This window comes from Gigantopelta aegis, chromosome 2 (assembly GCF_016097555.1).
Source record: "Gigantopelta aegis isolate Gae_Host chromosome 2, Gae_host_genome, whole genome shotgun sequence".
Taxonomy (NCBI): Eukaryota; Metazoa; Mollusca; class Gastropoda; order Neomphalida; family Peltospiridae; genus Gigantopelta; species Gigantopelta aegis.
In genome coordinates, this window is record NC_054700.1 from 50,786,574 (window position 1) to 50,809,608 (window position 23,035).

Consider the following 23,035-nt stretch of genomic DNA (forward strand, 5'->3'; position numbering starts at 1 on the left):
CCAGTTTAGGACACCATCAAGCCTATGTCTCCATGCTCACCTGGATAGTTTTATGAGAATGGCAATTTGATCACCTTACAATAAAAATTTAAATAAGGCCCCATAAAAACAATTATCAGTCGTTACCATCACCCATATCAAAAGAAGGAAGGAAATGTTTTATTTAACGGCGCACTCATTTTATTTACGGTTATATGGTGTCAGACATATGGTTATGGACCACAGATATATAGAGAGGAAACCCTCTCATGGGCTACTCTTTTCGATTAACAGCAAGCAGTGTTTCTGCTAGAAAGAAATTTTTGGGTATGGCACTATGGAATTGAATGCAACCACAGTCAACAGGGAATATGGGAGGCCTCCCCCAGAAAGAAAATGGGTTAAGTTTAGGGTTAGGGTTAAGAAAATCATACATTAATGATAAGAGTAATTAATTTTGTCAAACGGTTAACTTTAAAAAAATAATCTGCCAAGGAGTTCTAATATATTTCTAAATTATAGAATTTGTGTAATAATTACAGATTTAGTAGCACAGTGAAACCTGTCTAAACCGGTTCCTGTTGGGACCTATAATATTTATTAGTAGCACAGTGAAACCTGTCTAAACCGGTTCCTGTTGGGGACCTATAATATTTATTAGTAGCACAGTGAAACCTGTCTAAACCGGTTCCTGTTGGGGACCTATAATATTTAGACAGGATCCTGTGCTTAGAGGGTCGCGTTCTAGAATTCAGAAAACTCTGGGCCATGAAACTTAGCCGGTTTTCACAGGATTCTGGTTTGTTCAGGGTCTGGTTTAGACAGGTTTCACTGTATTTATCATTTTATACTATAGTTTGAATGTTGTGACACTGATACAGATTTTCTTGTCTGATTGCAGTGTCATTTTTGATCATGTACACTGTCATGCTGTTTATACTTGGTTTTCCTATCTGCTTTCTGGAAATGTTTATTGGCCAGTTCACCAGCAGTGGTCCGGCCACGTGCTGGAAATTTGCAAGAATTTTTAAAGGTATATATACGCTATGATATCAAAAACACACACATGCACACACACACACGCACACACACACACGCAGATACACAAACAGTAATTTTTAGGAATGCTTAACTTGAAATTTTTTCACATGCATATATACCACGAAGGTTTCATGCACGCCCGTCACAGGCGTAATCTCTGACTTTCGCCAGTGACTAAGTCCAGGATGGTGGGGGTGGGGGGGGAGGGGGGGGTAAGTTTGAAGTGGGCGGAATTTGGAATAATTTTTTTTTTACTATTGTTAATAAAAAAAACTAGGTCCTACGGAGAATAACCTGCTGTATCCTACACATGTCTGGACTAAGAAATTAAACCCAAATTTTTTTTGAATGCTCGGACTAAAAGGTTTTAAGGTGATTTGAGCAATTGAACGGGCGCCAAAGTAAAGTGCGTTGGACTATTTACAAAAAAATAAACATTAAGAATTTTGATCCACGGCCCAAATTTTTTAAGTCCAACTAAGCTCAAAAAGGAGGTTACCTGTCCTAGGTAAGGTTGGCTATCTACGGCAAGTCAAGAGGTAGGCTGGCACTCAAGTTCGGGACTTGATTCTTCTTGGTTAACAAGTCTGTGATGACGATGTGGTACCCGGTGCCGCAGATGGCCTTCATCATCCTGTGTATGGTGTGGCTATCCATTTCAGCGAGCAGGATTGCTTGTCGGAAGTCTCCTTGGCACCAGTGCATCACTATCAGACCCAATCCCCTGTTCTTGATCTTGAGTGAGTGAAGCTCATAGTCACTTCCATCTGGAAGTGGCCTCCAGTTCTGGTTACAGAACCTCCCTCAACGTCGCCGGGTCTGTGGTGTCCCCCTGGACCAGCTGTCTGTATTGGCCCTTGATCTTGCCAGTGGCTAAGTGCCATGCTTCTTGCTTGTCAACAGGGGGTGGCGGTTGTCTATCCTCTTGCGGCTTGGCTGCTGGTGAAGTCGCCTTCTGCTTGGCCGCCGCAACAACAACGGGTGCCGACTTGACGAGAGCGGTAGGTATAGTTAACCACTTCACATTGGGAGTGGAAGTTGGTGGAGTCGCCCTCGGTGCTTGACACATTCCTATGTCAAGTTGCGAGTACGTCGCATTGGGGGACTCTGGAGCTGTTGGCTGTCGTGTCCTCTTCTGCGGAGTAGGTGGGGGCGGCGACGCAGAAGGGACCGCCGCTGGTGGTTGAGCCGCCAGCTTTGTTCCCCCCTGAGCCGCCCCTGTCGCACGCTTCTTCTTCTTCCTTCTTCATTCCTCTTCATTGGAGCCGCGTCGCCGTACACCAAGGTCACGGTTGCCCGTGACCCGATATACCCGACGCGAAACTCCAACAATGCACCGAAGCTTGCTATCAAGCCTCCCAGGTTGGGGGGGGGGGGGGCAAATCGAGAGCAAAGGCAATCACGTCTAGCTGCATCGTTAGTTAGCTCGGGAGTGTGTTTAGGAATGCACAGTTTTATTGGAATACCAATTCAAATCCTTAATTGTTATGATTCAAAGGGTTAATAAAAGTTTGTTTGTTTTGTTTAACAACACCACTAGAGCACATTGATTTATTAATCATCGGCTATTAGATGTCAAACTTTTGGTAATTTTGACATATATTCTTAGAGAAGAAACCTGCTACATTTTTGCTAATGCAGCAAGGGATTTTTTTATATGCACTTTCCCACAGACAGGAAAGCATACATCAAGGCCTTTGACCAGTTGTGGTGCACTGGTTGGAACGAGAAAAAAGCCCATTCAGTTGAATGGATCCACTGAGGTGGTTTGATCCTGTGACGCAAGCACCTCAAGCGAGCAGTCAACTGACTGAGCTAAATCCCGTCTTGTCAGCTGGAAACCCTGACCGGCTTCGGAGGTGCAGTGGTTAAGCCATAGGAATACAGGCTGGTGGGTACAGGGTTTGCAGCCCGGTACAGGCTCCAACCCAGAGTGAGCTCTTAAGGGCTCAGTGGGTAGGTGTAAGGCCACTACACCCTCTTCTCTCTCACTAACTAACAACTAACCCACTGTCCTGAACAGACAGCCCAGATAGCTGAGGTGTGTGCCCAGGACAGTGTGCTTGAACCTTAACTGGCTATACCGGTAAGCACGAAAATAAGTTAAAATGAAATGGAAACCCTGATCTCTTACATTCAACTGGGTTTTTTAACTGAACATTCAAAGATGTGATAGAAGGAAGGGCCTGACATAAGAGTTCGAGTGTCGTTTAGCATTATTCTGTTTATTATGCGACAATGTTATGTTATTCTCACATAATAAAACAGAATAATGCTAGAGGATACTCGAGCTGTAGCATACCATTTGAAGAGATCCATATTTTAAATGTTTAAAATTATAAACGTCATAATTGTATTGTATCCATGTGGGTTTTTTTGGGGGGTGGGTGGTGGGGTGTTTTTGTTACATGCCTTACTTAAAATCTAATGACTGTACAACATGATACAGGATGGCATATCTCAATATATATATATCGCAATACAAAATGTATCATAATACCCAACCCTAGTGCTGTTTTGTTTTCAGATTGACTATAGCTATGTGATCAATTACTTTTATTACACACCAGTGTAAGATATTACTAATGTCATAACAATTACTCAATATCTAACTAGTGTAATATTGGCACGCGCAGACTGACAGGATAATTTTTTAATTTGAATGACGTCGATATTGGAAAGACATCACTTTGTATCTCCCTGCAATAAGATAAACTGGGTGCATGACGCGTCTTTTCCCCGAATGCTAGAAAACATTTCAGTGCAAAACTGCTGTTGAAAATGTTTTGATCAGAGACTATTAACGTATCTAACCGTGTTTGTACAAAATAGTGTAATTTAAAAGTGTACCATTACGAAATACGGCCATGAATGGAAATTGCGATAAGATAGGCCGTTATATTTGGACCCACTGTGTAGAAAGCCAAAACGATTTCGTCGACGTGCTACTTTTTTTACGGCCCTATGTATAAAATGTCAGCGTCACATCTAGCCAATCCCATTCACTCAGCTCAATCTTTGCTGGTCTGATCTACAATTCAGTCAATATTGTGAATTTAAAAACATTAACTAACACTTATTAATGCAAGCTTCGCGTCAAAATCTAAACTGTACATTGATGATGTCGCGTTGCTCACTATGATGTTGTTTATGTTTACATGTGACTTAGATAACTTGCTGACCCAATTCGTAGAAAAATAACCTGTAGCAGGTCTCAACATCTGTTTACTTCTGCAATGCGGCTTGTTTGCAGTTGGTTTGTAATAAATAAAATACTAAACGAGCTTGCCTGTCATACCATTTTTATGAAACTCGTGAACAGTGTTGGTATCTGACTCGCTTTCGCTCGTCAGATACCAAAACTGTTCACTTGTTTCATAAAAATGGTATGACAGGCAAGCTCGTTTAGTATTCTATATTTCTTTCGCAGGTATTGGCGTGGCCATGTTTCTAATGTCGATGTTCGTTGCCATCTACTACAACATGTATGTCGGCTGGTCTGCCTACTACCTGTATGCGTCACTGACCGCGGCACTGCCCTGGAAAACGTGTGATCCAGAGTGGAGCAGTCAATGTTAGTTTTCACTCAGTAGAAGACACCCATCCTACATGTTGTTCGGAGGCAACGTAAAAGATTTTAACACGGGCATTACTTACAAGTGAATTTAACTGAGCAACATACGGTGATACTAAAACGTGTTAGGTCTGATGTTCCTGTTGTTTGAAGTATCTGCAGCTCAGATAGACGATAGTTTTTCTTTCAATGTATACACGTCCTCAAACAAAAACCTTTTGCCCACTATGAATCGTCTGTCTCTGTCTCTCTCTCTCTCTCTTTTTCTCTTTCCTATCTCTCCATCTCTCTCCTTCCCTCTGTCCCTCCCTCTCTCGCACTCTGTCCCTCTCTCTCTCTCTCTCTCTCTCTCTCTCTCTCTCTCTCTCTCTCTCTCTCTCTCTCTCTCTCTCTCTTTCTCTTTCCTATCTCTCCATCTCTCTCCTTCCCTCTGTCCCTCCCTCTGTCCCTCCCTCTGTCTCTCACTCTCTCTCTCTCTCTCTCTCTCTCTCTCTCTCTCTCTCTCTCTCTCTCTCTCTTTCTCTCTTTCCTATCTCTCCATCTTTCTCCTTCCCTCTGTCCCTCCCTCTCTCGCACTCTGTCTCTCTGTCTCTCTCTCTCTCTCTCTCTCTCTCTCTCTCTCTCTCTCTCTCTGCCCCCCTCTCTCTCCCTCTCCCTCTCCCTCGCTCTCTCTCTCTCAACCATGTGTCAAAATAACCAAATGTTAGACACTAAATTATCATAGTTTAAAGTCTGCTACGGTGATATATTAATTGTCAAAGAAAGATCCTTTACTTTTTCCAAATATTGCCTCCATGGTTGATCTATGCAATAGTTACTAATATTATTAATACCAGTAGTAAATATAGCATTCAGTTCCTTAATTAACTAAGAACATACAAAATGTATTATGAAATTCCAAAATGTAAAAAAAAAATATATTTCAGAGATAAAAATCCTCTGGATTTTTCAGATTTCCAGATTTTAGAACACTCAAGCACACCTTAATTTTATCTCGGAACCATTTTTTATTGTCCACCGAAAAATATGGTAACAGTGCATCACATGCTGTTGTTGTTTGAAAAACAAATCAGGGCCCATATTTTTTAAACTCTCTACGAGCACTCTACTACGAAATAGTAAAACCACTGTTTATGACGCCACCACAGCACAAACCATAGTGACGATTATTTTACGATTTCGTGGCGCTAATTAAGAGAGGTTTTAGCATATGGGCCCTGCTTTTAAAATCCAGCAGGTCCCAGTGTTTGAATATCATTGTTATACTGATTCAGTGATTGTCCAATGTGCACTATTTAAAAGTTCTATTTATTAGCATGTGTAAGCTTTACTCAAGATCAAGGCCATACCCTTGAGAGGTGGCAGGTGGGGGAGTTGTCCCCCCTGAGAATCTCACTTTTTTCTTCTTTATTTTTACTCCAGAAAATAGCATACATACATGTATCTCAGGGTATAGTGTTTCATTTGTTTATAAAAAGTAGTGCCCCCCCCCCTAGGATTTTGATCAGGGTAGGGACCTGAAGATTGGGTTTTTTTTCTGTATGGAATGCAAATCACTGGCCTGGAGCTTATGGGGTGAGTGAATTATCACTGGCCTGGAGCTTATGAGGTGAGTGAATTATCACTGGCCTGGAACTTATGAGGTGAGAGACTTATCACTGGCCTGGAGCTTATACGGTGAGAGAATTATCATTGGCCTGGAGCTTATGAGGTGAGTGAATTATCACTGGCCTGGAGCTTATACGGTGAGAGAATTATCACTGGCCTGGAGCTTATGAGGTGAGAGAATTATCACTGGCCTGGAGCTTATGAGGTGAGAGAATTATCCCTGGCCTGGAGCTTATACGGTGAGAGAATTATCACTGGCCTGGAGCTTATGAGGTGAGAGAATTATCACTGGCCTGGAGCTTATGAGGTGAGAGAATTATCACTGGCCTGGAGCTTATGAGGTGAGTGAATTATCACTGGCCTGGAGCTTATACAGTGAGAAAATTATCACTGGTCTAGAGCTTATACGGTGAGAGAATTATCACTGGCCTGGAGCTTATACGGTGAGAGAATTATCACTGGCCCGGAGCTTATGAGGTGAGTGAATTATCACTGGCCTGGAGCTTATGAGGTGAGTGAATTATCACTGGCCTGGACCTTATGAGGTGAGTGAATTATCACTGGCCTGGAGCTTAGTGAGAAAATTATCACTGGTCTAGAGCTTATACGGTGAGAGAATTATGACTGGCCTGGAGCTTATACGGTGAGAGAATTATCACTGGCCTGGAGCTTATAAGGTGAGAGACTTATCACTGGCCCGGAGCTTATGAGGTGAGTGAATTATCACTGGCCTGGACCTTATGAGGTGAGTGAATTATCACTGGCCTGGAGCTTATGAGGTGAGTGAATTATCACTGGCCTGGACCTTATGAGGTGAGTGAATTATCACTGGCCTGGAGCTTATACGGTGAGAGAATTATCACTGGCCTGGAGCTTATACGGTGAAAGACTTATCACTGGCCCGGAGCTTATGAGGTGAGTGAATTATCACTGGCCTGGAGCTTATGAGGTGAGTGAATTATCACTGGCCTGGACCTTATGAGGTGAGTGAATTATCACTGGCCTGGAGCTTATGAGGTGAGTGAATTATCACTGGCCTGGAGCTTACGAGGTGAGTGAATTATCACTGGCCTGGAGCTTATGAGGTGAGTGAATTATCACTGGCCTGGAGCTTATGAGGTGAGTGAATTATCACTGGCCCGGAGCTTATGAGGTGAGTGAGGTGAGTGAATTATCACTCACTTGGTATTGTCAAACGCGAAGGACTGAAAATGTTTGTACTGAGGTGCAGTTAAAGCAATATTCCTTTCCATTCTATTTACAGTCTGTTGGACGAATTTGCCCGTGTATAACAAGTCGCACTGTTCTCAGCTGGGTCTTCACTTGCAACAGAATGGCACATGCTACTCGTCTGGCGGGAAACTGGTGGCATTGTACAGTGAATCGCTGGCGCGTTTCTACAACATCAAGAAAGATTTGCCATCAAAAGAATACTTATAGTATGTGTGTGTGTGTGTGTATGTGTCTGTGTGTGTTTGTTGTGTGTCTGTATGTGTGTCTGTGTGTCTCTGTGTGTGTGTGTGTGTGTTTGTGCGTGTGTGTAGATGTGTGAGGTGGGACGTAGCCCAGTGATAAAGCACTCGCTTGATGTGCAGTCGGTCTAGGATCGAGCCCCATTAGTGGGCCATTGATGGGGCTATTTCTCGTTCCAGCCTGTGCACCATGACTGGTATATAAAGGCCGTTGTACATGTATGTGCTATCCTGTCTGTGGGATGATGCATATAAAAGATCCCTTGCTACTAATGGAATAATGTAGTGGGTTTCCTCTCTAAGATTATATCTCAAAATTACCAAATGTTTGACATCCAATAGCCGATGATTAATAAATCCATGTGCTCAAATGGTGTCAAAACAAACTTTAAAACTTTTTAAAAATTAATGTTAGCCGCATAATTTAACAAAAAATATATAAGGATTAGAGAAGCCTGCTACATATTGAAAAATGTAGCAGGTTTCTCTGAGACTATAATGTCAAAATTACCAAATATTTGACATCCAATAGCCAATTATCAATAAATCAATGTGCTCTAGTGGTGTTGTTAAACAAAACAAACTTTAACTTTAAAAGAACCCAGTGCATGGTAGAGCATTCCCCCTGAGGCACAATGGGTTATATGGTATATAAAGTAATGGTAATTTCAACAGTTGATCGAGAGAAAACACATGTTGCATGCTGCCACATAGGCTGTGGTACTAATTTTACCAAAATGTCACCAAAGGGATCTTTTGTATGCACTTCTCCATAGACAGGAAATTAAGATCAGCTTTTGACAGCATTTTTGAACAAATAAAATGCTATTCCAGATCAATTTTGCAACAGGACAGGCCTTAATATAAGCTAGTTAATGCCTGTTGGCCAATCCCCAGACTGCAAAGAGAATGACAATAAATATTGTTTAAACCAGTTTTGCAACAGCCTTTAGTGGTGGCACGGCATGCTGACTGCATGCTGTAAAAAACATTTGAAGGCAGGACAGGACTGTACATACCACGACCTTTGATTCAAATTATGAATGCAGTGTTATTTGTCATTTCAGTAAACAAGTCCTTGGTAAAGATTTCAGTACTGGAATTTCCGACCTTGGACCAATGAGGTGTCGTCTAGTATTTTGCTATTTGTTTGCATGGATGTGCGTTGCTGTAAAATTGTCCAATCCTTGGAATCAGTTTGCAAAAGTAAGTCGGGGCAGAATGTAGCCCAGTAGGAAAATGCTCGCCTGACGTGCAGGTTAGTCTGGAATCAATCCCCATCTGTGAGCCTATTGGGCTATTTCTCGTCCCAGCCAGTGCCCCACTACTGGTGTAACAAAGGCCGTGGTATGTACTATCCTGTCTATGGGATGGTGCATATAAAAGATCCCTTTCTGCTAATCGAAAAGAGTAGCCCATGAAGTGGCGACAGCGGGTTTCCTCTCTCAATATCTGTGTGGTCCTTAACCATATGTCTGATGCCATATAACCGTAAATAAAATGTGTTGAGTGTGTCGTTAAATAAAACATTTCCTTTCTTCCATACAAACCTTAAACATGACCCCTACTTCACCTGTCATATGTGATATAATTTTACCAATATCACTGAATGTTCTGTTTGTATTTATGTTGGTTTGGTTATAATTACTAGAGTTAAAGTTTGTTTTGTTTAATGACACCACTAGAGCACATTGATTAATTAATCATCGGCTATTGGATGTCAAACCTTTGGTAATTCTGACACATAGTCATCAGAGGAAACCCGCTACATTCTTCCTAATGCAGCAAGGGATCTTTTATATGTACATGTACTTTCCCCACAGACAGGAAAGCACATACCATGGTCTTTGTGCAGTTGTGGTGCACTGTTTATAATGAGAAAAAACCCAATCAGTTGAATGGATCTATCGAGGTGGTTTTATCCTGCAATGCAAGCACCTCAAGTGAGCACTCAACCGACTGAGCTAAATCCTGCTCCCTGAATGTTTTGTAATACATCCCTTGATACTCTCTCCCTCTCCGAATGTTACATAATACATCCCTTGATACTCTCTCCCTCTCCGAATGTTTTGTAATACATCCCTTGATACTCTCTCCCTCTCCAAATGTTTTGTAATACATCCCTTGATACTCTCTCCCTCTCCGAATGTTACATAATACATCCCTTGATACTCACTCCCTCTTCGAAAGTTTTGTAATACATCCCTTGATACTCTCTCCCTCTCCGAATGTTTTGTAATACATCCCTTGATACTCTCTTCCTCTCCGAATGTTTTGTAATACATCCCTTGATACTCTCTCCCTCTCCGAATGTTACGTAATACATCCCTTGATACTCTCTCCCTCTCCGAATGTTACGTAATACATCCCTTGATACTCTCTCCCTCTCCGAATGTTACGTAATACATCCCTTGATACTCTCTCCCTCTCCGAATGTTACGTAATACATCCCTTGATACTCTCTCCCTCTCCGAATGTTACGTAATACATCCCTTGATACTCTCTCCCTCTCCGAATGTTACGTACTTGTTGCACAGCTCCTTATGCATCAACTTTTGTGTTTAGCTGAACGTGAACTGTTTTTGTAAAGTGATTAACGAAACTTGGGTGTTTTTTTAGTTTCATCTATGCATGTTACAAGAATTTTAAATGTGTTAAATTAAAAACATTTTTAATTAATTTTAAAAATTTATAAAAAAGAAAAACCCTAAAAATTCTACAAAACTATAGTCCGTCCCATCCTCATACAAAATAGTTTTTTGTAAATAATTTCAGTTTGGTTTGATGTAAGAAGAAAAGTAAAAGTGGTTTAGAATTTGTGTGCAATTTAAAACACATTTGGCTCAGAAATAAATAGCTTGTCATAAATTCCATAGTATGAAAAAAGGCCTTCCCTGTGGGATGGACAATATAGTTTAATCATGAATTTTACATAACAAATTATTTCTTCATTAAAGTTAATTAAAATTTGATCTAATTTTATTTTTTTAATGTATTTATTTCATTCATATGAACATTTATGAATGCAACTTTTAGCAACACCAAATCAGACAAAGACATTTAATTTAGTGAAATTTCATGTTGTTGGGGTTTTTTTGTTTTTGTTTTTGTTTGTTTTTTGTTCAGACTTCACCTTTTGTGATTTTGTTTTTCGTATATTATTTTGCTGTTTCTGGTACATAGTCTTCTCCTACCAGGACATTATATCGACATACATTTTTTGCAACTTTTTTTTTTTTAAACTTTTTATTGAGGGTTGGTGTGTCATTTGTATTTTCTTTTATATAATTTTCTTCCTTCAGAACTCACTGTTAGTGATTTTGTTTCCATACATTATTCTGCTGATGTTACTTGGACGTAGTCTTCTCCTGCCAGGACATTACATCGGCATAAATTTTTTCATGCAGACAGACTACAGTGCACTCAGAAATGTTGAGGTAAAGTCACTTTACATTTTTATATGCCTGTCTTTGATGGGTCAGGGCCGGGACGTAACCCAGTGGTAAAGCACTCACTTGATGCGCAGTTAGTGTAGGATCAATCCCCGTCGGTGGGCCCATTGGGCTATTTCTCGTTCCAGCTTATTTAGTGGGTTTCCTCTCCAAGACGATATGTCAAAATTACCAAATGTTTGACATCCAATTGCCGATGATTAATAAATCAATGTGCTTTAGTGGGTTTCCTCCAAGACGATATGTCAAAATTACCAAATGTTTGACATCCAATAGCCGATGATTAATAAATCAATGTGCTCTAGTGGTGTCGTTAAACAAAAAAACAAAAACAAACCCATTGGGCTAATTCTCATTCCAGCCAGTATACCATGACTGGTGTATCAAAGGCCATCGTATGTGCTATCCTGTCTGGGATGGTGCAACTAATGAAAAAATGTAGCGGGTTTCCTCTCTAAGACTACATGTATATGTCAAAATTACCATATGTTTGACATCCAATAGCCGATGATTAATAAATCAATGTGCTCTAGTGGTGTCATTAAGCAAAACCAACTTTATTATTTGACGGGTCGTATTATGCTATGGCCAGGGTTAGACCAATCCAATAGCTCTCGGTTCCGGCTAATAAATGTTTGGTTTGGGCTAGTGAAAAGTATAAACTATTATTATAATGCATAGTGCACTAGCCGAAGCTTACATGTATATGAGGGTTAGTGACTTTCTCAAACATTTGTCAACACTGGGTGTCGTGTTGTTTTTCTGTCCATCCGTAAACTTCTCATTTCCAGGGCATATATCTTTCTTATCATTTCATATAGGATCATCAAACTTTGCATGCAAGTACAACTGGGATGGTGGTGTGTCAGGTACCATAATTACATGTAGGTCACTGCGACCTACTTTTTGCACATTTCTGCATATTGAAGAAAATCCTTGTCTGGGCCATATCTTCCTTATCAATTCATATAGGATCATCAAACTTTGCTTGCAAGTACAACTTGGGATGGTGGTGTGTCACTAACCATAACTTGGTCACTGATACTTACTTTTCATGCATTTCTGCACATTAAACAGGGTTTGTATAGTGGTCTTTAAATTCCTTGAAAGTCATTGAATTTGCAAAAAAAATTTGTTTGATCTTTGAAAGTGTTTGGATATTAATAAAAGTCTTTCAATTGTCACAAATCATAGTCAAAGCAATGATGATATCTTTTACAGCTGCATGCATTTGATATTTTCCAGTTACAAGGTTCAACCTGTCATATACATGTAAGAAAACAAACAATTTGTTGCCATGGACAGCAATGAAAACAAACTGATTTCGTATTTTTATCGCATTCTATTGTCTTTCACTGCTGTGTAAAAGTTTTTGAAAGTCTTTGAAAATGGCAGGTAAAAGTCTTTGGAAGTCTTTGAATTTGTTTGGCAGGGGTGGGAATTCTCCTCGGATCAGCTGTTTTCCTCTCATGGAACATTGCGTTTCCTCGCATTTTAATCGTCCTTTCCTCCAAAATGTGTTAGATGGCACAGATTTTAACCTAGGATTTCAAGAATTTCTGGGACCCCTCTTAGATTTCCGCTTTTTTTTACAGTTCTCTAATTCCCACCCCTGGTTTGGTCTTTAAGGCTATGAACCCTGTTAAAGAAATCAGTAACGCATTCATTAATGTGTGTGCTTCTCCATCAAACTCCTACAAGGTGTATCATGTACCTCACATCCACATGGGGGATGATTACCCAGCATGCACTGCAGGTTCCGTGTACCCTGGGCTCGGGTGATACCGAGATAGCTCAACTGACAGCAAGCATAGAGCATGGCCCTGTCAAGTAGTCCACTACTGAAATGGAAATACTGTGGTTTCACCATTCATCTCATCATCATCCATGTTTGTAATGTCCAAAAATATAACAAATGTCTTTGTCTCTATGTTAAATGTTTGTGGTGGTTTTAAAAAAAAAAAAAAAAAAAAGAAAAAAAGAAGATCATTGCATAAGATTTGTTTTAACCACCTGTTCATTAATTGACTAATGTCTTTGTGCAGGCGTGGATTGAAGCATCCATACATATTTTCTTCACGTTGTCTCTGTGCCTTGGAGGCTTGATATCACTGGCCAGGAGAAACAAGTTCACAAACGACTCGGTCAGGTAACAACAATCCCTTTTACTCTTACAATGTAGACAAGCTTGATATTTTACATGTTAAAAAATATGAGTAGTGAATTCTATTTATCCTGTAAGACTTCTAAAATAGTTGTGGAGAACAAATGTAATTTATTCCATGTTAGTTTGAAAACGACTCCTTTTTTTTTTTTTGGCTAGCTGGAGAAGAATATATATGCAATGTTGTGCCTTTGATTATTTTTAGAAGAAGAAGAAGAATGTTTTGTTTAACGATACCACTAAAGCACATTGATTAATTAATTGTCGGCTATTGGATGGAGCAAGATATCTTTTATATACACTTTCCCACAGACAGGAAAGTACATACCATGGCCTTTGTCCAGTTGTGGTGCTGCACTGGTTGGAACGAGAAACCCCAGTCAGCTGAATGGATGCACCGAGGTGGTTCGATCCTGTGATGCAAGCACTCAACCGACTACTCTAAACTGATTCATTTTAGCTGCCCGGTCCAATCTGAGGGAACTATAGGTTCCATCTGTCCGTCTGTCTGTCCATCTATTCATCCATCCAACATATAGTTTTTCGGATGTTTTTTCACAATGCCTCGAGATATTGATTTGAAATATTGTGTATAGCTTTATCATGAACTGTTACAGATCAACTTTTAACTTTCACAGTGTTATGGCCCTTGAACTTAGGAGCTATGAAAATTTGTTTTCAATACTTTTTTTTGTTTGCAATGCCTGAATATATTGAGATGAAATTCTGTATATAGCTTTATCATGTACTGTTACAGATCAAGTTTAAGTTTTATGGTGACTTACCTATTTTTCACAGAGTTATACATGGCCCAAGAATTTACGAGATACAACAGAGTGTCATGTATTACTTTAGCAGTACTCTCAGAATGCTTGTTTTAATCTGGTTCTCACTACACAGTTCACCTCCACACAAGAGTTCATTCCTCATGTACAGGTCTAAAAACTATAAAAAAAAATTGTTTCAGGTTTTATCCTTTAAAAAAATTGGGTGGGTAGGTAGGAATTTTTTTTTCTTTTTTTTTAATTTGAATCAAACCGAGAACCCGTAATCAGCCGAGTTGTTCTGAATCTAGTTTGCCGATTGCAAAAACTCAGGGATCATAAAAACAATATATATATTATTCTTTTCTTTTTTTATATTAAAAAATTTTATGGTCGGGAAACGGGAAACATAAATATTTGTTTTAGGCCTCAATAATAGTTTGTAATTGTGAGACATGTTGTGGTTCACATACATAATGTATATTTGTTTTAGGCCTCAATAATAGTTTGTAATTGTGAGACATGTTGTGGTTCACATACATAATGTATGTTCACTTCTAAAGTTAAAGTTTGGTTTGTTTAATGACACCACTAGAGTGCATTGAGTTATTCATCATTGGCTATTGGATATCAAATGTTTGGACATTGACATAGTCTTAGAAAGGAAACCCGCTAGATTTTTTCATTAGTAGCAAGGAATATTTTATATGCACCATCCCACAGACAGGATAGCACATACCATAGCCTTTGATATACCAGTCCTGGTGCACTGGCAGAAATGAAAAATATAGAGCCCAATTAATGGACCCACTTGTGAGGATCGATCCTAGACCGACCACACTCAGCCGAGCACTTTACCACTGGGCTACATTCCACGCTACTAATAACTGGAGAATCATTAAAATCACAGACCCTAGTTTCAACCCATAAAAATGGACAATATAAGTTTAGTTAATCTACAAACCTGTAGCACATTTAGATAAAGTTACAACAGAGTGTACGTAACAAGAGTGTGATTTTGAAATGGTGAAATTCCCTTAAAACTACATTAAAACTCAACTAAAACTCGACTTGGTCCACAAATGTTACTTCTGAGACACACGTGCGTTTTTAAAAATATGAAAAGTTCCTTTTGTGATAATAACTTTTATAACTTGTTTTCATAACATTTGAAAATAACCAATTTCCAACATCGGGGAGCTAACTCGTAAATTAGCTAGACTTGCCACAATTGAATGGCCGTAAAAAAGAAGAAGAAAAAAAAGGCAGGGTGGCAACAGTCTGGGCAGGGCGGCACAAAATATGGGCAGGGCACGCTGCCCTCCTATTTACTGCTAGCTAGAACACTAACAACACCAGGATGACCAGAAACTCTTTGGATGTACGGAAATGGATAATCTAAATAATAAAAGGTAGTTAATGTCTGATTTCAGTGCACACTTGAGGTGCTTTGTATCACAGAATTGAACCGCCTTGGTGGATCCATTCAGCTGACTGTACCACAACTTGTCAAAAGCTGTGGTATGTGCTTTTCTGTCTGTGGGAAAGTGCATATAAAAGATCCCTTGCTGCATTGGGAAAAATGTAGCGGGTTTCCTCTGATGACTATATATGTGTAAAAATTACCAAATGTTTGACATTCAATAGCCGATGATTGATTAATCAATGTGCTCTAGTAGTGATGTTAAACAAAACACACTTTAACTTTAAAATGATTTGTATTTTTCAATAGTAGGCCTTGTGGCTGGATATTGCCTATACATGTACTAAGTTTTGTTCAGCACAACAAGTGGCGGTTTTCTGCATGCACCACCTGTAAAAGCAATACTACAGCCAGATGCAAAAAAAGAAGTTTATTTTGTTTAACTAGAGCACATTGATTTATTTATCATCGGATATTGGATATCAAACCTTTGGTAATTCTGACATTATAGTCTTAGAGAGGATACCCGCTACATTATTCCATTAATAGCAAGAGATCTTTTATATGAACTTTCCCACAGACAGGATAGCACATACATATGCGTACGAGACAGAGGCAGGGTGGGCACAGTGCTGGAGAAAAAACTCAAATTTGAACAAAATTATAGAGATATTCGAGCAAAATGTGCTATCCTGAGACCTTTTTACCGTGTATTTCCTTCATTCTACCCTCAAAATTAGTTGTAAGCCATGTAAAATTTTTGTAGTGATTCGTTTGCAACCTTATAGAGCTGTTTGGTAGTAACTATAATATGAATAAATGTGATCCAGATTCGGGTATTGCTGTTTAATTTGGGCAAAAGTCAGACTGCGCCCCTACAAAAATGGGAGCCTATACGCCTATGGATGCATACCACAGTCTTTGATATACAGCCAGGTGGGATCATGTAGCAACAAAACTGAGTTGTAAGATAGACAATTCGTCACCAGTGTTTTTTTAATATGAAAAGTAAAAAACTGAGTCTATGTTAATTGGTATTTGTCAAGACTCTGCTGAGACAAATACCCATTAACTAGATGAGGTTGATATTAAATTTTTACATATTAAAAAACATGAGTAGCGAATTCTATTTATCCTATTATCACTTCTGGAGTAGCATTTTAGTTTGATATTTTGTAAATCACAGAACTAAATTTTTAAGTTGCCTCCATTAGTAGTATGACATCATCATGATTAGCACAAAATTAATTGAATGAAGTTTGACATCACACATTCTTCATTTTTTTTAATCTTGCGAAATCTTATCAAAACATTACGCTCATGTACATGTATATACAGGTCTTGATTTGAATAATAAAAATGTCATTAAATGAGGGTTTTCACATTGGCATAGTTATAGATCCACGGTCAGTTGTAACATCCCTCAGGTGGCTATATTGGCCCTCAGGTCGCTATAATGGCCCTCTGCATTGCTTAAGGCCAATATGAATTTGTGTAACTCCCACATTTAGGGCCATTGCAACTGCCCTCAGACGTATAACAAGGCCAATATGAAAACCCCCATTTAATATCACAATTATAGTATGTATACAAACACAGAAACTCTATAATCAAATAAATTATTTTAATATTTTAAATTTATAGGTTAAAAAGCCTATAATAGTGTCAGAAACATGTTACCAGCAAGCTCAAGACAATTTCTTTAACTGTAGTTGTTTAGCACTTGCAGTGGTAAAACACTCGCTTGATGTGCAGTCTGTTTGGGATCGATCCCCATCGGTGGGCCACTGGGCTGTTTCTCGTTCCAGCCAGTGCACAATGACTGGTATATCAAAGGTCATGGTATGTGCAATCCTGTCTGTGGGATGGTGCATATAAAAAATCCCTTCTTACTAATGGAAAACAAAAAGAATTCCTGTCCTGGATGGAGGAGCTGGTTGAGGCTGGCACCTGTTCCCATGACAGGCGTGTGCTACAACAGCTCGCTCTGAATGTGCACGTTAATCCCTATAACATAATATAATGGGAAAATGTAGTGGGTTTCCTCTCTAATTAAGACTATGTGTCAAAATTACCGAATGTTTGACATCTGTCGTATTTGCAGGGATACGTTCATCGTGGTTTCTGTCAACTACTTCACCAGTATAGGATCTGCCATCATGCTTTTCTCATTCGGAGGCTACATTTCTAAACTGATGGACATTCCTATTGAGGACGTGCTATCAACAGGTGATTCATTCATTTATTCATTTCAACTTGTTTCCGTGCTTATATCCAATTAAGGTTCAAGCATGCTATCCTGGGCACACACCTCAGCTATCTGGGCTGTCTGTCCAGGACAGTGGGTTAGTGGTTATTGTAAATTGTTCTGACATATTATGATTGGTTAATTACATTCTTTTTCTGGGATCATTAGAAAGTGACATTAATAGCAATTGGAACAGGTGAAATTGACAATTCAAGGGTCTACAGTTAGATTGTAGCCAGGTATTTTTTTCAAGAAATATTAAATATACAGTTATATAGTTCTGTAGAAAAACAATTCAGTTTACAAAATGACAAGTGTTAATGTTTGACAGAAAATGTTTGTTACATAACCTAGTGATAAAATTTACCAACACTGCTGTTTGACAGAAAATGTTTATTATAACAAAGTGTTAAATGTTTGACTAAAATATTAATTATAACAAAGTGTTAAACGTTTGACAGAAAATGTTTGTTATATAACCAAGTGTTAAATTTTACCGACACTGCTGTTTGACAAAAACTGTTTATTATTATAAAGTGTTAAATGTTTGACAGAAAATGTTTGTTATAACCAAGTGTTAAACGTTTGACAGAAAATGTTTGTTATAACCAAGTGTTAAATTTTACCAACACTGCTGTTTGACAACATGTTTATAATTTCAGATTCCATGTTCGTGTTTGACATGTACCCATACGTTTTAACCAAGTTGCCCTTGCCAGTGTTTTGGTCCATCATGTCCTTCCTCATGCTGATCATGTTCGGATTAAACAGTCAGGTATGTGTCTTTTGCAGGTGACCGTTATCGTATAACCGGAAATTTTCATGGTCTAAGAATTTTGGTCGTTTCACGACTAAATTTTTGTTATTATTTTCAAGGTTTGGTAACTCTGAAATGAGAGTGTTTTTATTTTCGTGGTTTAGCACATTAAATATTCTATTCCACATTTAATCAACATTAAAGGTTTTACGTCAGCTGCCATTTGCATGATGTTGCCGATGCCTCCAGTTAAATAATAGAGCACTCGGTTGCCAGAGGCTCGCATAATACAATTTTTATTCCTAATATATGATATTGACGATACTGAAAAACACTGGTAATAATCTCTATTTATCTTATGTAATACTAGATAGATTGTCCAAATAAATTTGTAATGAAAATATTCTGTTCTGTTCTATTCTAAGTACTTTGTCTTTCAGTTTGCACTTGTGGAGACATTTTGGATGTTTTTATTTATCTTATGTGATACCAGATAGATTGTCCAAATAAATTTATAATGAAAATATTCTGTTCTATTGTAAGTATTTTCTCTTTTGGTTTGCACTTGTGGAGACATTTTGGGTGTTTTTATTTATCTATGTGATACCAGATAGATTGTCCAGATAGCAGATAGCTGAGGTGTGTGCCTAGGACAGCAAGCTTGAAGTGTGAAAATAAATTCAGAATGAAAATACTCTCTTCTATTCTGTGTACTTTCTCTTTTAGTTTTTCCTCTTCTTTTTTTTTTTTGGGGGGGGGGGGGGGGGGGGGGTTATCCATGAGATCCTGAATAGATTGCCCAGATAGCTGAGGTTTATATATGCTTGAAGAATGAAAATTTAAAATGCAAACATTCTATTCTATTCTGTGCACTTATTCAGATTTCTTTTGTTGTGTATCCATATGATCCTGGGTGGAATGTAGCCCAGTGGTAAAGTGCTAGCTTGATGCGCAGTTGGTCTAGAATCGGTTGTGTTTGTGCATGGACCCATTGGACTATTTCTCATTACAGCTAGTGCAGCACAACTGGTATATCAATGGCTGTGGTATGTGCTATCCTGTCTGTGGGATGGTTGATAGAAAAGGTCACTTGATACTAAGGGAAAAATGTAGCGTTTTTTGTAAGACTTAGTCACTATAATGTGAGAATTACCAAATGTTTGACATCTAATATCCAATGATTAATAAATAAATGTGCTCTAGTGGTGACATTAAACAAAACAAACTTTGAACAACACAATCCTGGACAGACTGCCCAGATACATGTAACTGAAGTGTGTGCTGTTGACAGTGTGCCTGAAACATGAACATTTTTAAAAGTTTGTTGTGCACCATCCTACAGACAACATAGCACATACCACAGCCTTTGATAAGCAGTCATGGAGCACATTTGGTAATGTTTGACATATAGTCTTAGAGAGGAAACCTGCTATATTTTTCCATTAGCAGATTTTATTTTTTTAAATTTAAATTTTTGACAAAATTAGTTACTCTTATTTTTAGTGTATGATTTTCTTAGCCCTAACCCTAAACGTAACCCATTTTCTTTCTAGGAGAGGCCCCCCCCCAGAGGCCCCCCCCCAATACCCTTGTTGACTGGGTGCATTCAATTCCTTAGCACCATGCCCAAAAATGTCTTTTTGGCAGAAGTACTGCCCACCCCTCTTATGAAATATGAAAACGAAATTAAGAAGGAAAACATTCTGTTTTACACATTTTCTCTTTTTCAGTTTGTGCTGGTTGATACATGTTTGCAGTGCATCATGGACGTGTTTCCCAACACCCGCAACAAGAAACTGGTGGTGGTCCCCAGCTTGTGTGGTGTGCTCTTCCTTCTTGGTCTCCCATTAACTACAAACGTAGGCAAACTTTCAGCCCGCCGAGTACAATGGGTTATCTCCACTTACAACTAGGGCTGTCACGTTTACACGTTTAAACGGTATCGTTTCGTTTAGCCCATCCAAACGTTTATTAAATGTGTAAATGTTAAAATGAAAATATCACCTGTCATTAATAATTTGTTTATCAATTTTCTTAATATTAAGTAAATAATATATAGTTGTTTTACAGAGCAACTTAATCTCTTGTATTTTTAGTTTTAAAATAATTCCAATATATATTTTTAATTTTTTAATATATTTTTTAAAAGGTAGCCTTGATTTTGTCTTTTTCAAGCATTGCAGTTTTTTAAACATAAAATTTGTTAGATATGGTATTATAACTACATGTATAGTCCGTCCCACAGGGAACACCTTTTTTCATACTATGAAATTTACTACAAGTTACATGTATTTATTTCTGAGCCGATTGATTTTTAAATTGCACACAAAAATATAATTTTTTTGTTACATCAAACAAAAAACTGAAATGTATAGCAAAAATAATTTTTTATAGAATGATGGGATGGACTATAGATGATTGTTTATGGTTCACAATACAGTGACAACCAGTATTATAGTTTATTACATACTTCATCCTGTTACTGTTTGTATTCACACATGATGTTTACAGATTAAAGCTGGGTGTTAATAGCGCACCATCACTTGATGTATGTCCTGTGTGTCAATAATTTACTTTACTTAATCGTATAATATACTTGAGTTAAATAATAAAATATTATTTTCTTTCAGTTTTAGAAGCATTATACGATAAAGGTCACAACCCGTTGAGAATGTAGAGTATCGATTTTAACCTGTTTTGGCTGAAAGGAAATTCTCCATTCTTGCCTCCATGGGATAAATAGAGGTTATTACCAGTGTTTTTCAGTATCGTCAGTATCATATATTAGGAATAAAAATTGTATTATGTGAGCCTCTGGCGAGCATAATACATTATTTTTATTCCTAATATATGATATTGACGATACCGAAATACACGAGGGTAATAATCTCTTTATCATATAAGCTCAAGCTTAATACAACGTGTTTTTGTAAACTTTAATTCCAGTCCGCCATTACTAGATATTCAAATGACGTAAGAATATGTGGTGTGGTGTATTTTTGAATGGAAATGACGTCAAACTCGAATGACGTCATTTTGAATGTCCTTACATCAAAATAAAGTTATACTTAACGTTTTTTGTTTTCTGAACGCTGGACAGCTTTCAGTGTCAAACTGCCATTGAAATGTTTTTATTTGATGACTATGAATGCATACGTCAATCATGGAGTGTGTTTGCTTAAATGTCTATAAACCTAGTGCCGAGACTTCGACTAATTTACATCTAATTTGCAAAGTTATCAAATTCTTAAAGTATGTGATCTGAAAAATATCACATACTTTGATTCCACCGAAAATGTAAGATATTATATGATAAAACTTGATATTCTATGTCATTAACTATATTTTAAGATATTATATGATAAAACTTGATATCCTATGTCATTAACTATATTTTAAGTACATTGTATCTATATCATATCGTAAAATATGCTTTTGGGGTGGCCGCAGTTGCATTAATTGTTATCCAGAAAATACTCCAGTGTTAATGGCACATTCAGATAGTCATAGTACCACATTATATTATTCACGATTGACAATTTTATGCTGAACTATAATGTATTCAGTATAATTGGTGATAAAATCAGCCTAATCCAAAAAAGAAAGAAACAAAGAAAAGAAGGAAGATTTCAAGTGGACAATTAATATACTTCACCATTTAACTCTACATGATTTCTATGAAGTTGAAGTATGGTATATAAGAATTGTTAGTTATTTATTGTGAATTTATCGATGTATAGCAGTCACAAATTGTATAAAATTGCATAGTGAAGTGATTTTATACTAAATTTGTGACTGTTATACATGAATAAATTCACTACAAAATGACATACAATTCTTATAATTACAAACAGCACAACCTATTTAGTTAAAACTTAATTCATAAATCAGTTTCTAATATTCATCCCATCAGTTTTATGTAATGACGTCCCATCTGAGATAATGACGTAGGTTTTTACTTTAAAATCCTTCACTACGCTATGCAATTTTATGCAGTTTGTGACAGTTGGATATTGATAAATTCATTAAAAAATTACAGTAAGTTTTTATATTATTACAAACACAGGAGCGTGTGCAGAGGGTGGGTTTCGGTGGTTGAACCCTCCCCTTAATCGAGCAAATGTTCTCTTTTTTTCAATACTTTTCCGGGGAAGCATGTCTTAACTACTCATAAATTTTGCTAGCCACAGTTTAGCTCATCACCCTCTTGTAAAATGTATGCACAAGTGCCTGAACACACCATATTTAGTTAAAATACACATAAATAAGCTTCTAGCATCCTTTTCATGACCTGTTTTATGTAATGATGTACCAGCTACCGGAATGACATTATTTTCTGAGGTTTATTGAAGGATTACTTTCAGTTCTTGTTTGACGTCATCCAATCATTTTGTAATTGTACATATTTAAGAAATAATTATCATATAGGCCTATCATTTTATTCCTAGGAATTTTGTTATGGTTATTTTTAATCAAGTGTTGTATCTATAGTGATCACACATAGTTACTAGATAGTTAAATATTTGGCCATTTAAACGGTATTATTTCATTTA

General features: G+C 37.9%; 1 protein-coding gene across 4 annotated transcripts in view; it reads left to right on the forward strand.

Moving 5' to 3' along the window:
• LOC121386746 (sodium- and chloride-dependent glycine transporter 2-like) overlaps nucleotides 1-23,035 on the forward strand; it is a 39,478-nt gene that overhangs the window by 1,259 nt on the left and 15,184 nt on the right. For 3 of the 4 annotated variants that reach the window (XM_041517750.1, XM_041517757.1, XM_041517773.1), the window contains exons 2-10: nucleotides 881-1,012; nucleotides 4,451-4,594; nucleotides 7,467-7,641; nucleotides 8,742-8,880; nucleotides 10,977-11,111; nucleotides 13,172-13,275; nucleotides 17,582-17,706; nucleotides 18,388-18,500; nucleotides 20,213-20,341. In XM_041517750.1, the coding sequence (XP_041373684.1) occupies nucleotides 881-1,012; nucleotides 4,451-4,594; nucleotides 7,467-7,641; nucleotides 8,742-8,880; nucleotides 10,977-11,111; nucleotides 13,172-13,275; nucleotides 17,582-17,706; nucleotides 18,388-18,500; nucleotides 20,213-20,341 (1,196 nt within the window). The remainder of the gene's footprint in view (nucleotides 1-880; nucleotides 1,013-4,450; nucleotides 4,595-7,466; nucleotides 7,642-8,741; nucleotides 8,881-10,976; nucleotides 11,112-13,171; nucleotides 13,276-17,581; nucleotides 17,707-18,387; nucleotides 18,501-20,212; nucleotides 20,342-23,035) is intronic. The other variant, XM_041517766.1, reaches the window with a different exon arrangement.